The sequence below is a fragment of the Marmota monax genome, unplaced genomic scaffold, assembly GCF_021218885.2.
Source record: "Marmota monax isolate L192 unplaced genomic scaffold, Marmota_monax_Labrador192_F-V1.1 WCK01_AAM20220418_F8-fsc00022, whole genome shotgun sequence".
NCBI classification, from domain to species: Eukaryota; Metazoa; Chordata; class Mammalia; order Rodentia; family Sciuridae; genus Marmota; species Marmota monax.
The window spans coordinates 1,045,850-1,059,410 of NW_026695215.1; the positions used below are offsets into that span (position 1 = coordinate 1,045,850).

Below are 13,561 nucleotides of genomic sequence, written 5' to 3' on the forward strand. Positions count from 1 at the left end.
GATGGTGGTCACCTGGACAGGCAGCTGGTTTGAGTGGTTGCTCTTTGGCTCCTCCCTGTTGGTCTCTTTTGACAACTCAGAAGATGGCCTCCCCGGGCAGCCCCATTGCCCTTTGAGACCCTTTCAGGATCACCTTCGTTTTGTGCCATGTTGTTGCAATGCTAGAGATCAATCCAGGGCCTCTCACATGCTGGGCAAGCACCTGAGCTGTGCACTGCTTCTTACAGCCATCAGGAGACCCCCATTCATGTCCCAGCACTCATCCATGAGCTTCCTGGATACTAGCTACTGCCTGGGCTCTGCAAGAGCCTGCGTTTCTCTATTTGAAGCAGGCTTTTAAAGGACATAGAAAGGCAGCTAAGTATTTACTGAATAAGTTTGATATTTATGCACCGTGTACCCAAACATTTTAATCAAATTAGACAGTTCTGCAACCAACCATTTCAAATCTATAATCATTCCCAAGTGTTTGAAAGCTGCTGTTTCCAATTAAGGATGGCTTGAAGGGACAGGACAGACAGGGAAGTGTTGGCTAGTGGCTACTGTGTCAGAGCAGAAGGGCAACTTTTGATCATCTAGCCACCTGGTGGAGGTGAGCGGACAGTGGTCTCTGAACTTCCAGGCCCCTCTGGAGTGTTGCCCTCCTGCATCAGGACTTGTAATAGATGCCAGCTAAGGCAGAGGGCTCTCTGGAGTGGATGGGCACTTCAGCTCTGTATGAGATGTGCCAGGGCCTAGACAACGTTGATGTGTGTACTCTGGGTATGGCACTTTTGTCTTGAAGTATGGAAAGGTGCCTTCCAGACCATCTGACCCCAGGATGTCACCTGTGTTCCTCAGTGACTGGCTCTGTGGCCTAATTTCTGTCCTTTCTCCTATTGCAATTGCAGTTCCCCAGGCCAGGCTTGCAGCAGACCCAGCAGCAGCAGCAGACGGCCGCACTGGTGCGGCAGCTCCAGAAGCAGCTTTCTAGTAAGTCCTCGTCTGGGTGGACGAACTGCCTGTCCTGTGTGAGCTCAGAGGGAGACACCCTGGGGGGCCAGTTACCCCAGCCCAAGGCCTCGCCTCAGCAGGTGTGGGATTCTCCTGTGGAGCTGGGTCCTCTGCTGAGTTCGGTGGTGCTAGTTGGATCTTCCACGAGAGGCTTCCAGGGCGAGATGTGCTGTGGGCAGTGGGTCTGATCCCTGCACCCGAGGTGTCCTGAGAGCAGTAAGAGGAAAGCACTTACCTGCAGCACACTTTGTACCTGTGACGGCATGTGACTCTTTCTTTCATAGGTAACCAGCCGCAGCAAGGAGTGACTCCCTATGGGCACCCTTCACACTTCTGAATCGGGAAGACAACCTGCAGTTTTGTGTTTGCACTGAAAAGTAGAAAATCAGAGTTAATGTGTCAGTCATCCTGAGAATGTCCCTTTGGTCTTTCATTTCTTTGGTTTCTTATATTTTATATTTCATATGGAGGTGTTTAAACAAAAAGCAAAGGAGAAGTTGTGCTTTGCATTCAGCATTGAAGGAGGTTTGGCAGTGTGGCTGATGGCTCAGGCAGACCTCCTCCCCGCGGATGGTGGCAGCAGACCTTTGAAATTGGTGCTTTTTCTTTTTTTTTAAAGTCTTCTAGGTACAGAAAGAATGAATTATGGTGGGTTTAAATATTTATGGGTTCATTAATGATTGTTTTGCTCTTTTGCAACTGTGCTGGACCAACTTCTGACTTGAAAGGCAGATTAGGTCTTGACAGGAAGCAACCCATTCATTCTGCATTCACCTGTGATGGGCAACTGGACATTAATCTGCGTCATTATAATTTGAAATATTTGTAATTCCATGAGCACTTTATAAACTTTCTTATTTGTGTAGGACTTTGCTTTGCTTTTGTTGTGGTCAAAGGTGCTGAACCAGGTTGTTGCTTAGTGATTTCTACAATCATGACTTCCATGGGAGCCTCTTGGAAGTTGCTGCACCTGACTTTGTTTTCAGTGGTGAGAGCATGGACCAGAGTCTTCAGGAAGGTACAATATGTCAACCTTAAACACCTGGAAGGACCACCGTGGAATCGTTCCTGTATTTACTGCCAGTTTTGGGAAAATGACTGTCCAGATTTGGTTCTCTAGAGCTTTATGCCACCTAGAGTGAAAATCTCGCAGCTGGCTAGAGAGTCCACAGAGCTCAGACTTGACATGGTTTCCAGAGACCCTGGCCCCAAAGTCCAGAAGGCTCTGGTTTTCATAAAAGGTGTATTTGCTGTTAATTTTGTATGGTAAGTATTTGCTACTTTGAATTTAATTATTAATGTTGGTGTCAGTCTTGGTTGTGTATTGCATATACTGTATTTATAAACTGGTGCAAAAAGCACAAGTAAATTATACATTAAATTTATTATAAAGAAATAGTAACTATTTTAACTTTGTTCAAGTATGTGGTAATTTGCTCCTATTAAAGAATACAGTAAATTATTATCAGTTTGTGTAACTTAAGAGTATTCCATATAATATTTTTTTAGATTTAGATGCATAAAATTTTGAATGTGAAAATTGCAGGGCATTTTAAAAAACACATGTGGGGGATATCTTCCCATGTTCTGTGTTACTTCATCTTTTTGCCATATGATTTTACATGTAGTCACACATACTGTGAATAGATTCGTCCAATGAACAGACCACATAGAACTACTTTTTTTAAAATGTAGCTAGTTCCACTTAAGTAGATCATTTCTTTTGCGAATCATTCTGTAAGTAATTCACATCTTCCTGGGCGAGCTACTCATTGCAGTTTGACTCCTGCCAATGACCTCAAATTCACGTCAGCTTCCTGTGCTATGGCAGCATCCGTGTGAACTGCTTTTGTACACTGTGAAGACATTCACTCCAGCCTGCCCCAAGAGGTGTTTACTCTGGGCTGGAACAGACTTTGCCAAAACATTAAAGACCATTCTTTTCACTAAATTAACATCCTACCTGCTTTCAGAAGATGTACCTTTACATTTCAGCTGCTTGTATAGATCAGGTTTTACCCTCTCCAGAATCATACTCAGAGTTCATGAAGTTATTTTTTTTCTGGAGTGGTGGGTATGTCTGGTGACTCATGGGCAGAATCCTTGAAACATGAAAGTTGTGCCTAGTGAGTGAGTCCTATTCTGTTTTTGGTCCTTGTTTAAGAATCATTGGTATTTTGAAGGCAAATTTTCAGTTTGAACCATTAATCGTTGTAGCTCAGTATTGCAAACAGTGGCAATACTGTGTGAGGAGTGAGTGTTATCATTGCATAGCATTTGTATGCACTTTACATTTTGCAGAAGTTTATTTATTAATCATTTTGCACATGAAAGCTATGGGGAGTACCTTTGTGGTTGCATTAAGGTGAGGAAGCTAAGTCTTGAGTAAGTCCCTATAATTCTGAAACACTATGGAAGGTTTAGGAAAAACTAGAGCTGTTTTCTTCTTGTGTGTTATAAGGAAAGCAATTGGAACTTTTAAGTTAGTCATATTTCTCTATCCTGACATGTTTCTTTTGTAGCAAATGCATTAGTTTGCATTAAAGTGTTCACAAGGGAAAGCCCTGATACAGAACCTTGTGATTTGCTCGGTAAGTTGCAGAGAGATTAGACTAATAATACAGAGACCCCAGCCCATTTAAGATAAGACCTTGAAATCTAATGGAAGTGGGTACCCCTATCAAAACGCCTGGATGTGAGGACCCCTTGGACACACCACTTACGTCATAGGCTTGTTCCTCATCAGGTTGCCTCCATCCTTTTACCTACCCATCTTGGTTCAGCAGTAGAGGGAGATCACTGTCCAAGTGTCCTTTGATCTCTTGCCACGCACTGGATACCCAGATTGGTGGCAAACAGGTGACCTCTGAAAGGGAGTTCATCCTCATGTCTCAAGTGACTGGCAGGGCCAGCGTGTCTCAGTGTCCTTAGCTATTTGTATAAGAGCCATGGCTTTTTCCCATTTATAAGGCTCTTATAATCCTAAAATAATAGGTACAGATGCTGGAGAAATTATATTGGAAAACCCCAGCCTCTAGAATTAGAAAAATAAATCATAATGTCCCCCAAATTAATTCAGATTGAATTAAGCGTGCAATACAAATAGTGAATTACAAAAAGCAACATTTTGTGTAGGGTTGATCAAATTTTAAATACAGTGAAGCTTCATTATATAATAATTTAAACTCTCCCAAACATTTTCCCAGTGCATAAAGAATTATTGCATAATGAAATGAAATGCGCAAGAGGAAGATTCCTCCCTAGAAAACTTTCCTTATGAACAGCTCTGAGCCAGGAGTTCCCGAGCTAGAGCTTAGTCATAAAGGAGCTTCATTGTATTTTAAAATCTTTTTAATGGACAGATTTGGACAAAGATATAATCAGCCCCTTTTCACATTTTATGGTGTGTGCTAAATTGCTTTTTACAGGTGGAAAAATTAGCCTGCATGTATTTTTAAATCAGTTATTAAAACGTTTTTGTATTCCCCATCAACGAAAATTGTCATTGTGAACAAATGATAATTTGTCATCAAAACAGTTCAGTGCTTGTTTTCTGTAGGTTTAGCAAAATATTCATAAACCAATGACAAACTCTTTATACATCAAGATGGTGAGTTTGCATAAGGACTGTAGATTTAATCTGCCCCACTGACTGTCCCCAGTGCCATACTTGTAACACTGATAGAAGGTGACACTAGGCAACTGGTAGTAGAAAGAAAATCAGTTCATTCTTTACTGAAAAATTCAGGTGCATTAGCCATTTGTTATTTTATAGTGGACCATTTCCTCTTAATGTTTGTTATTTGTTGGCAAAATAAAAGTGCCTTAAGTTAAAAGTTTGTGTTGAGATCCATTCAAGAAATCAGTATCAGTTCATACTGCACTTAAGTCTTTTTTTTGCATGTCCATTGTAAATTTAATATTGTAAATGTATCCAAGTTCATTTACATGCCTATGGCTGCCTTTGATTAAACTTCTTCCAAAAAATAAATTCTGTCCAGATGTTGACTTTGTTCAGTGCTCCTTTCGTTTCATGTCAGATGACTTGAATGTAAGTTGCTGCGGAGTCACTACCGAGGGCGTTCCTGGCTGTGCACCTGTACAGCCCCGAGTCCCAGGTCTGGGGATTCGGAAGGACTAGGGTGCCTTGCAGGTGAAGCTGCTCGCCCCCCTGGCTCCTCCCTTCTCTTGCCCTTGAGTGCTGGGAGTGGACAGGCATTTCCCAGGTGACTTCTGGCTTGGGGACTCCCAGGGCCACACAGTGGAGCTGAAAGGCCACTCCTGTCCTTGTGAGGACGCTCCTGGGAGGGCGGTTTGTGATTCGGGGCGGGTAGGCCACAATCCTCACTGGAAGAGTGATCAGTGCCTGGCCAACGCTGTTTTGTGCCCGACAAATATAATTCCCCCCGTCGTGGGCCATTGCTTCCTTGATGACCAAGGTGCCATTTTCGTGCAGGGTGTACTTGCCATTACTTTGAGGCCTGTCTAGCACAGAACCACCTGGCGTGGTCCATTTGATGTGTGGCTTTGGGATTCCATCAGACACACAATGCAGCCATAGAGATTCCCCACCAAGGCCCCTTACAGTCCCTAGTGCGTACGTCACAATAACGGGCTTCTGCCCAATCTCTAGTATGATCAGTTTCTCAATGTAGCCCACTTGGTTCCTAGCTGCACACCGATATCTTCCTGCCTCTTTCCGAGTTGTCTTATGAATGAGGAAGGAGCCATTGCTTGCTACCAGATATGGAGAGAGGTGTGGTCCGTTAGAAAACTGGGTGCCGTTGGGGAGAATCCAGATTATTTCAGGAGGCGGGTTGCCATCCACAGAGCAGTTCAGTGCTGTGGGCTGTCCCAGCTGGGCAACCACTTTTTCATTCAAGGGGTTTCTGAAAGTGGGTCTCCTGAGCATCTCCAGGACCTCTAACCGCACCACCAGCTTGCTCTCTCCCCCTTCGTTCCGAGCCACACAGATGAAGTCGGCAGAGTCGGAAAGCCTCACGTTCCGGATTTCCAGGGTTCCGTTGGCATGGACTGTGACTCTGCTGCCGTAGTACGGGGCCATGAGGACGATGCTGTCCGGCATGACCCACGTGACCTGGGGCGGTGGCGTCCCTTCGGCTCTGCAGTGCAGGTGCTTTTTGGAATGCCTCACGGCCGTGGCTTTCATAACCGTCTTGTTGGCATAGATGCCGTTGATCATTGGGGGCTTGCAGTCGATGGCCACTGTGTATGTCTCGGTGTCATGCCCACTGGGGTTCTGGGCCACACACACATACTCTCCAGAATCCAGCGTCCTCACCTTGCTGACGGACAGAGACCCATTCGCGTGAACCGTGTACCTACCACTGGAGGAGGAAATCGTGTCGCCAGATGGCAGCAGCCAGAATGTCCCTGGCTTGGGCTCCCCCACAACCTCACAGTCGAGGACGGCCGTGTCCCCAGCTCGGAGCCTCACATTGGTCTGGTACCCCCGCCTTATGCGAGGGGCGGCTGTGAGCACGGTGAGGTGGACCCTCATTTCGTCCTTCCCCAGGGTGTTCTGGGCATGGCACGTGTAGTCTCCTTCCTCAGTGATCCCAACTTTGTGGAAGTACAAGGTCCCGTTGTCAAAAAGGGTGTACCTGCGGGCCCTGTGGCCGCTGTCCCGGGCTGGCACAGCCTGGTTGATCTTTCGTCCGTTCGGCAGACTCCAGGAGATCTCTGGCTCGGGGGAGCCAGAGGCCTTGCAGTCCACCTGGAAGTCCCGCCCCTGGAGCACTTGCTTTCTAAAGTGTGGCTTGTGGTGGATCTTGGCGGGCTTCAGCCTCAGGTTGACGTGCATCAGGGTCAGGTCGTCCCCCGCGCCGTTCCTGGCCACGCACAAGTAGTCACCACCGTCTTTTTCTGTCACAGATCCAATAAACAGGGACCCATTTGGGTAGACGTGGAGTCGGCTGCCCATCCTAAGAGAACAGAGACGATCTGAGTGCACAACTATTAGCAGTGGGAGAAGGTTTTTTTTTTTTTAAAAAGAATTTTTAGAAATTGACATAAAAATTGTTCACATCTCTAGGGTACCACCTGAGGTAGAAAGTGGCTCCTGTGGGTTAGCTCCTCCCTGAGCCTCAATGATGCAAGGACAAAAACTGTCCAGTGTCCGACGTGACATTTCCATACACAACACAAACTGCTACTAAGACTGAGCTCATCTGCATACCCCTCACTGCAGGTACCTTTTGTGTATGTGTGATACACATGATTAGCTTTGTCACCTTTTTCTTAATCTGTTGCAATGAAAATTTAAACCAATCCTAGCTTACTGCTGTCTAAATTCTTTGCTGAAAGTGGGACAGGTACAATTTATTACAATCCAGTGGTGTTTTTTTAAAAACATTTTAATGGTGAGAAGAATGCTAGAAATAGGATTTTCTATACATCATGTTCCCTCACTATTTTCCACATCAAACTAATGGGTGCATAAAAGTTATTTTGTGCTGTATAAATTAGTAAATAAAAAAAAAATCTCATACAAATTTGTTATATTATTGCCTGGAGATGTTTTTTAAAGTGTGTTAGAAGCAAAGCAGTTGCTGGATTGCTTGTTAGAAAAGAAGTTCCCCTCTGTTATAAAGAGCAGGCCAAGGTGGGTTTTCAGTGTCTGTGTTGGGCTGTTCTCCAGAGCCACCCCTGCAGGCCAGTTTTCCAAGGGCACAGCCAGAACACAGCCTGCGTTTCCACACTTCACCACAGGATGGCAGACCTTTCCTGGAAAAACGAAATCTGTTTTCAGAAATTCAGTTGGTGCCGATTGAGATCTTGATCGTGTCCTTGATTGTCTCCTTGACTGAAGTCATGGACACTCATAGGGGACAATCATGTATGTTTTTCTTATTTAAGGGCAACATGGGCTAAGTAAGTAGATAAATCTGGAAAGAAAAGGAAGAACTTGTTTTCACCGCATAGCTACTTACCAAGTCCAACAGCCTCCAGTCATTTATAATTCGTGAGGTTTGGGGAGTTCTGTGTGTGTGTAGTGTTATAAGAGGTGCTGTTGTTCATTTGGTTGTTCGAGCGTGGAAGGGATCTCCCTGGCATATGAACCAAGGCGCGATCACTGTACTGAGCGTGTTAATAAAAGAGAAAAAAAGCACGGACATCTACACTGTTTCGAGATTCCCCCACTGTCACTGCGCAGCTGCAAGACTGACGGGTTTGACAGCTTGCCTTTGACCTCCGAGAAGCCCTGTGTGTTCCAGGACTCTTTCCACAGCACTGCCACCTGCTGTGGAAAGAGTCCTAATTCTTTCCAAGAGCATTGGCTATCTAACTTGGCCACACATTAAGACCTCTTGTGCAGTTTTCTTATGCCTGGGTAGTGTCTTCAGAGTGGCTGACTGGATTGGTGTAGCTGCAGCTTAGGCGTCAGGACCCTGAAAGTCTACCAGATGATGTATTGTGCAGCAAAGGCTCAGAATCCCTGCCCTAGAGATTGGTTCTCAGTGCTTTCCCCTCCACCTGCGGCAGAATTGTGTGGGGCCAAATTTGTGATGCAGCAGATGGGGCCAGGGATCCAGGACCCTGTGGAGTAGATACTGTGAGTATCTACTTTAGGGTTTCACAGGGCCCATGAAAACCTACTTACCACAATGGGAACTGGAGCAAGAGAGAAGGCAACCTTCCTTTACCACCCTCGCAAGAAGATCTGACTGAAATGGGACTTGAGAGGCGACTGGCACATGGAAGGACTTAAAATCCAAGAAAAACACTGCTAGATTGTAATAAATTGTACCTGTCCTGGTTTTAGCAAAGAATTGAGACAGCAGTAAGCTAGAACTGATTTCAATTTTCATTGCAACAGATTAAGAAAAAGTTGCACAAATGAACAATTGAGTTTGAGAAGCAGCCTCGAATCTTAGTTTGCACTAAAGTCATCTGAAGGGCTTTTAAGAACACAGATTGCTTGTTAAAACCACCAGCGTTTCTGGTTAAAAATGTTCTCAGGCAATTCAGAACGCCTGGTAGGGACACTGCCCTCTTGAGAACCACTGATTTAGGATGACACCTGCCCCCCCAAATCTGACAAGTGGGGGCTGTAGGATACAAGAAGAGCTACACATGACATGTAGCGGTTTCTTTTTTACACTGGTATTTTTGAGAGGATTTAGAAGTTTTCCCCGAGTTAAATAAAATTATTAGTAAGGATTAATGCAGAAAGAGCGCAGTTGAGAATCTGGATAGGAGTGCCCGGCCACCACTTTGCCATAGAGAAGACCCAAGGCTACGAAGGAAAAGCCATGTTTTGTGGAGCGAGAACTGAGAAAATCCTGATCATCTGAAAGGATGTGACACGAACCCCAAGGATCCCTGAACTGGAAAGGCAGTCCAAAGAAAAGAACTCAGCAGGCTGTAGCACCAACCTGGCTGCCACGCTGCCCACTGGAAGCCCACGACTGGCCATCCTAACTGAAGGAGGCTGCACTGTAGGTCCTGGTAGGTTTAGATGCAACTCGGGGACCTGGCTGGTCTGAGAGACTGCTCTGCTCTGAAGAAGGAGCCTACTTTGGGCCCGCATCCCAGGCACCCAAGCCCATGCAGTTGCACCAGTCACTGCTAGATGCCATCTTGCCTTAGGGGCTGGTGGCGGGACTCCTGGTGCTGCTGGAAACCTTGGCTGGGTGTACTTCACAGGGCTGAAGACAGGTCCCTCAGCATCCTCTGAGGCTGAGGGTGGCACCCCTGGAAGCAATCATCCACTGTAGAGTCATGATAACTGCTTTCCTGAAGTACTGCAGTCCGGGCAGCTGAGACACTCAGACGCTGCCATCAAAGATAAACACATCACCCAGAGACTACACCTTCCAGCTCCTCTGTGGCTAAACCAGAGAACCTACCCAACTGACATTCTATGTCCCATCTAAACAAAGATGTTTCCTTACAAAAGCTATTTCATAGAATTGGAAAAGGTAAACACAGGCATTAAGAGAGGCACACAAAAAACACGACACCTCTAACAGAAACATTAGTGCTCAAGACAGAGATCCCAGTAAGAAGGAAAACGATGAAGTGTCTGGGGAACAATGAAAAATAATGATCCTGAAGAAACTCAGATGCAACAGAGTCCAGATAGACAGCACAAAGAAATGAACCCAAGGCAACAAGAGAAAAAAACATTTTATGGAGATTCAGGATATGAATAAATTCCACCAAAGATATAGAAATCAGAAAAAAAGAAAAAAGAAACTATCAGAAATCTTGGTGATGAAAACTTAAATGAAATTTTGAAAAATACAACAGAGAGCTTTTACAACAGACTAGATTAAGAGTTTCTAAACCTGAGGGCAGTTAATTTTGAATTAATCCAGTCAGATAAAAAAAGAATTTTAAAAAATGAAAAAAGACTACAAGACATATGGAACACCATTAACTGAACAAATATTTGCATTATGGAAATTCCAGAAGGTGATGAAAAGTAAAAGCATTGAAAACCTCGTCATACAACAGTAGATAAAACCTTGCCAAATCTTCAAAGAGATATGGACATCCATATCCACATACAAGAAGCTCAAAGGATTCAACTAGATCCAACCAAAACAGAGCTTCACCAAGACTATCATCACTGGAGTGTCAAAAGACCAGACAGAGAACTTGAAAGAGCAAGAGAAAAGCATCAAGTCACACAAAAGGCATGCCCTTAAACTTACAGCAGGTTTCTCAGAAGAAACTTAACAGGCAAGAAGAGAGTGGGATGATATATTCAAAATACTAAAGGAGGAAAAAAAAAGACCTTAAAAACCTTCCAGTCAAGAATACTATATACAGAAAAAATATTCTTCAAAAAAGGAGAAATAAAATCTTTCCCCAATAAACAGAAAGCAGAAATTGAATGAATTCATCACTAGATAAGCCCTACAAGAAATGCTTAAAGGAATCCCACAAGGAAAGAAAAAGACACCAACTGTCATGAAAACAAGAAATATAACAACAAAAGTACACAAAAAAACTTTCCTGTCAATTATAAGGTTTCAATCAAAATCACAAAAGAATTAAAAAATGTGGAAAAGAACGAAAAATATACAAAATAAGCAAAATACAATTGATAAACTGCAGGAGGAAGTTTATACCTATCTTGAATGTAAGTGGGTTAAATTCACTAAAAGGCAGAGAAGTTGAATGGATTTGAAAACATAAAAATATCCAAGTGTATGTTGCCTGTAAGAAATCCACTTCCTTGGCACAGATATGCACAGAGTAAAAGTAAAGGATTGGAAAAAGATACCATGACAGTGGAAGCCAAAAATGTGCAGGAGCAGACATACTCAGAGATAAGTCAGATCTCTAATCAAAAACTAGAGAGACAAAATCTATCACAATATATTGAGGAAACAGATCAGTTCGGCAAGAAGAAATAGCAATTGTAGATACATATGCACCCACCACTGGATCACTCAAATATATAAAGCAAATATTACCAGATATAAAGGGAGAAATCAACTCCAATACAATAACAGCTGGGGGTTCAGCACCCCTCTTTCCTCACAGAAAGATCATTCAGACAGCAATCCCACAAACATCTGGTTGGTATCATACTCTGGAGCAAATGGGCCTGACAATTTCATCTAACAGCAATAGAGTATATATATTCTTATCAGCAAATAGAACATTCTCCAGGATAGAATATAATATACAAATCTAGTCTTAGAATTTTTTGTAATTAAAATAATATCACGTGCTTTCTCAGATCACAAACTGCAAATTAGTAACAGTAAGAATGGATAATACAAAAATACATGGAAATTGAAGAAAATACTCCGAAATGACTAATGAGAAGTTAAAGAAATTAAAAATAAATTTAAAATGTTCCAGAAACAAATGAAGATGGCCACATATCAAAATCTGACAGCAAAATCAATACTAAAGAGGAACACTGATATTAACAAGTACAGACACTAAAGAGAGAAAGATCTCAACCTAAGAATTCACCTTAAGGACTTAGAAAAGAACAAATTAAACTCTAATTTAGTTAAAGGAAAGAAATCAGATTGAAGCATAAATAAATAAAAAGTACAAAAGAGCAATGAAACAAAGAGGTAGTATATTGAAAGGATAGATAAAATTGACATACTTTTAGGTAAGCTAATCAAGAAAAAGAGAAGACCTAAATAATGATGAAAAAAGAGATTTACAACTGATAACACTACAGAAATAGAAAGAACTATCAGAAACTACTATGAATAATTATATGTTAAAAAACTGGAAAATCTAGAAGAGATGGATAAATTCCCCACACATACAATCTACCAAAACTGAATCAAGAAAAAATAGAAAATATGAACAGAATAATGAGCAATGAGTTAGAATTAAGACTCCCATAAAAAAAATCCAGAACCTAATGGTTTTACTCTGAATTATACCAAACATTTAAACAACTAATGCCAATTCTTCTTCAACAATAATAAAAATATGAAATATAATTCTTTTTACAAGGCTACCATTACCTTATACTTAAATCAGATAAAAATATTTAAAAAATAAAATTATATCCTCTAACCCTGATGAATATAGATGCAAAAATTCTCAAATATCTGCAAACCAAATTCAACAGCACATAAGAAATCTTGATAGCATAGTATGATTAATTGGGATTCGTTTCAGGGATACAAGGATGATCAACATAGTGCAAATCAACACATCATACAACACATCAAATAAAATGAAGGGCAAAAACCCTATCATTTCAATAGATGTAGATGTAGCATTTGACAAAATTTAACATTCCTTCATCATAAACACTCAACAAATTGAGTATAGAAGAAATATAACCAAAAATACTAAAAGTACTGTATGAAAAACAATAGTCAATATCATACTGAATGGGAAAAAAGTGAAAGCATTTCCTCTAAGATCTGGAGCAAGGCAAGGATGTTCACTTTCACCACTTTTAGCAAGAGCAATTAAGCAAGGGAAAGATAAAGGGTATCCATATTAGAAAGAAAATTTATCCACATTTATAGATGACATACGTAAAAAACCTAAATACTCCAAAGCTGTTAGAATTGATGGTGAATTTATAGGGTACAAAATCAACACAAAATACAGAATTTTTATATACCATAATGAACTTGCTGAAAAGAACAATCAAAGCAATCCCATTCATAATAGCTACAAAAATATTTATATAACTTTAAACAAGGAAGAAAAAGTTCTATACAATGAAAGTTATCGGACACTAATAAGAGAAATTATAAAGGACATAAATGGAAAGACAGCTCATGTTCATGGAATGGAAAAATTAATATTGCTAAAATGAACTTATTACCCAAAAAGATGTATACAGTCAATATAAGCAAAGGGATTATAGAGTCAATATAATCTCTATCAAAATGACAAAGACTTCACACACAAAAAAAACTCCTAGGGGCTGTGGTTGTAGCTTAGTGGTACAGCACTTGCCTAGCATGCATAAGGTATTAGGTTCAATCCCCATCGTTGAAAAAAAAAAAATTCCTAAAATTTACATGGGATCTGGAACCACGAAGGATCAAGAATAGCTAAAATGATCCTGAGAAAGGGGGAAAAATTAAAAACC

At 41.9% G+C, this 13,561-nt stretch overlaps 2 protein-coding genes across 7 annotated transcripts in view; one reads left to right on the plus strand and one right to left on the minus strand.

Annotated features, from left to right (window-relative positions):
- Window positions 1–4,399, plus strand: part of Med12l (mediator complex subunit 12L) — a 266,032-nt gene extending 261,633 nt beyond the window's left edge. For 4 of the 6 annotated variants that reach the window (XM_058574923.1, XM_058574924.1, XM_058574925.1 and 1 more), the window contains one exon: window positions 891–4,399. In XM_058574923.1, coding sequence (XP_058430906.1) covers window positions 891–1,181 — 291 coding nt within the window. In that variant the 3' untranslated portion in view covers window positions 1,182–4,399. The remainder of the gene's footprint in view (window positions 1–890) is intronic. The other 2 variants (XM_058574927.1, XM_046431221.2) reach the window with 1 other exon arrangement.
- A 303-nt stretch (window positions 4,400–4,702) lies between these two features.
- The window catches only part of Igsf10 (immunoglobulin superfamily member 10), a 36,445-nt gene continuing 27,586 nt past the window's right edge, over window positions 4,703–13,561 (minus strand). Inside the window, exon 7 of the mRNA XM_046431220.2 lies at window positions 4,703–6,938. Within this exon, the coding sequence (XP_046287176.1) occupies window positions 5,030–6,938 (1,909 nt within the window). The 3' untranslated portion in view covers window positions 4,703–5,029. The remainder of the gene's footprint in view (window positions 6,939–13,561) is intronic.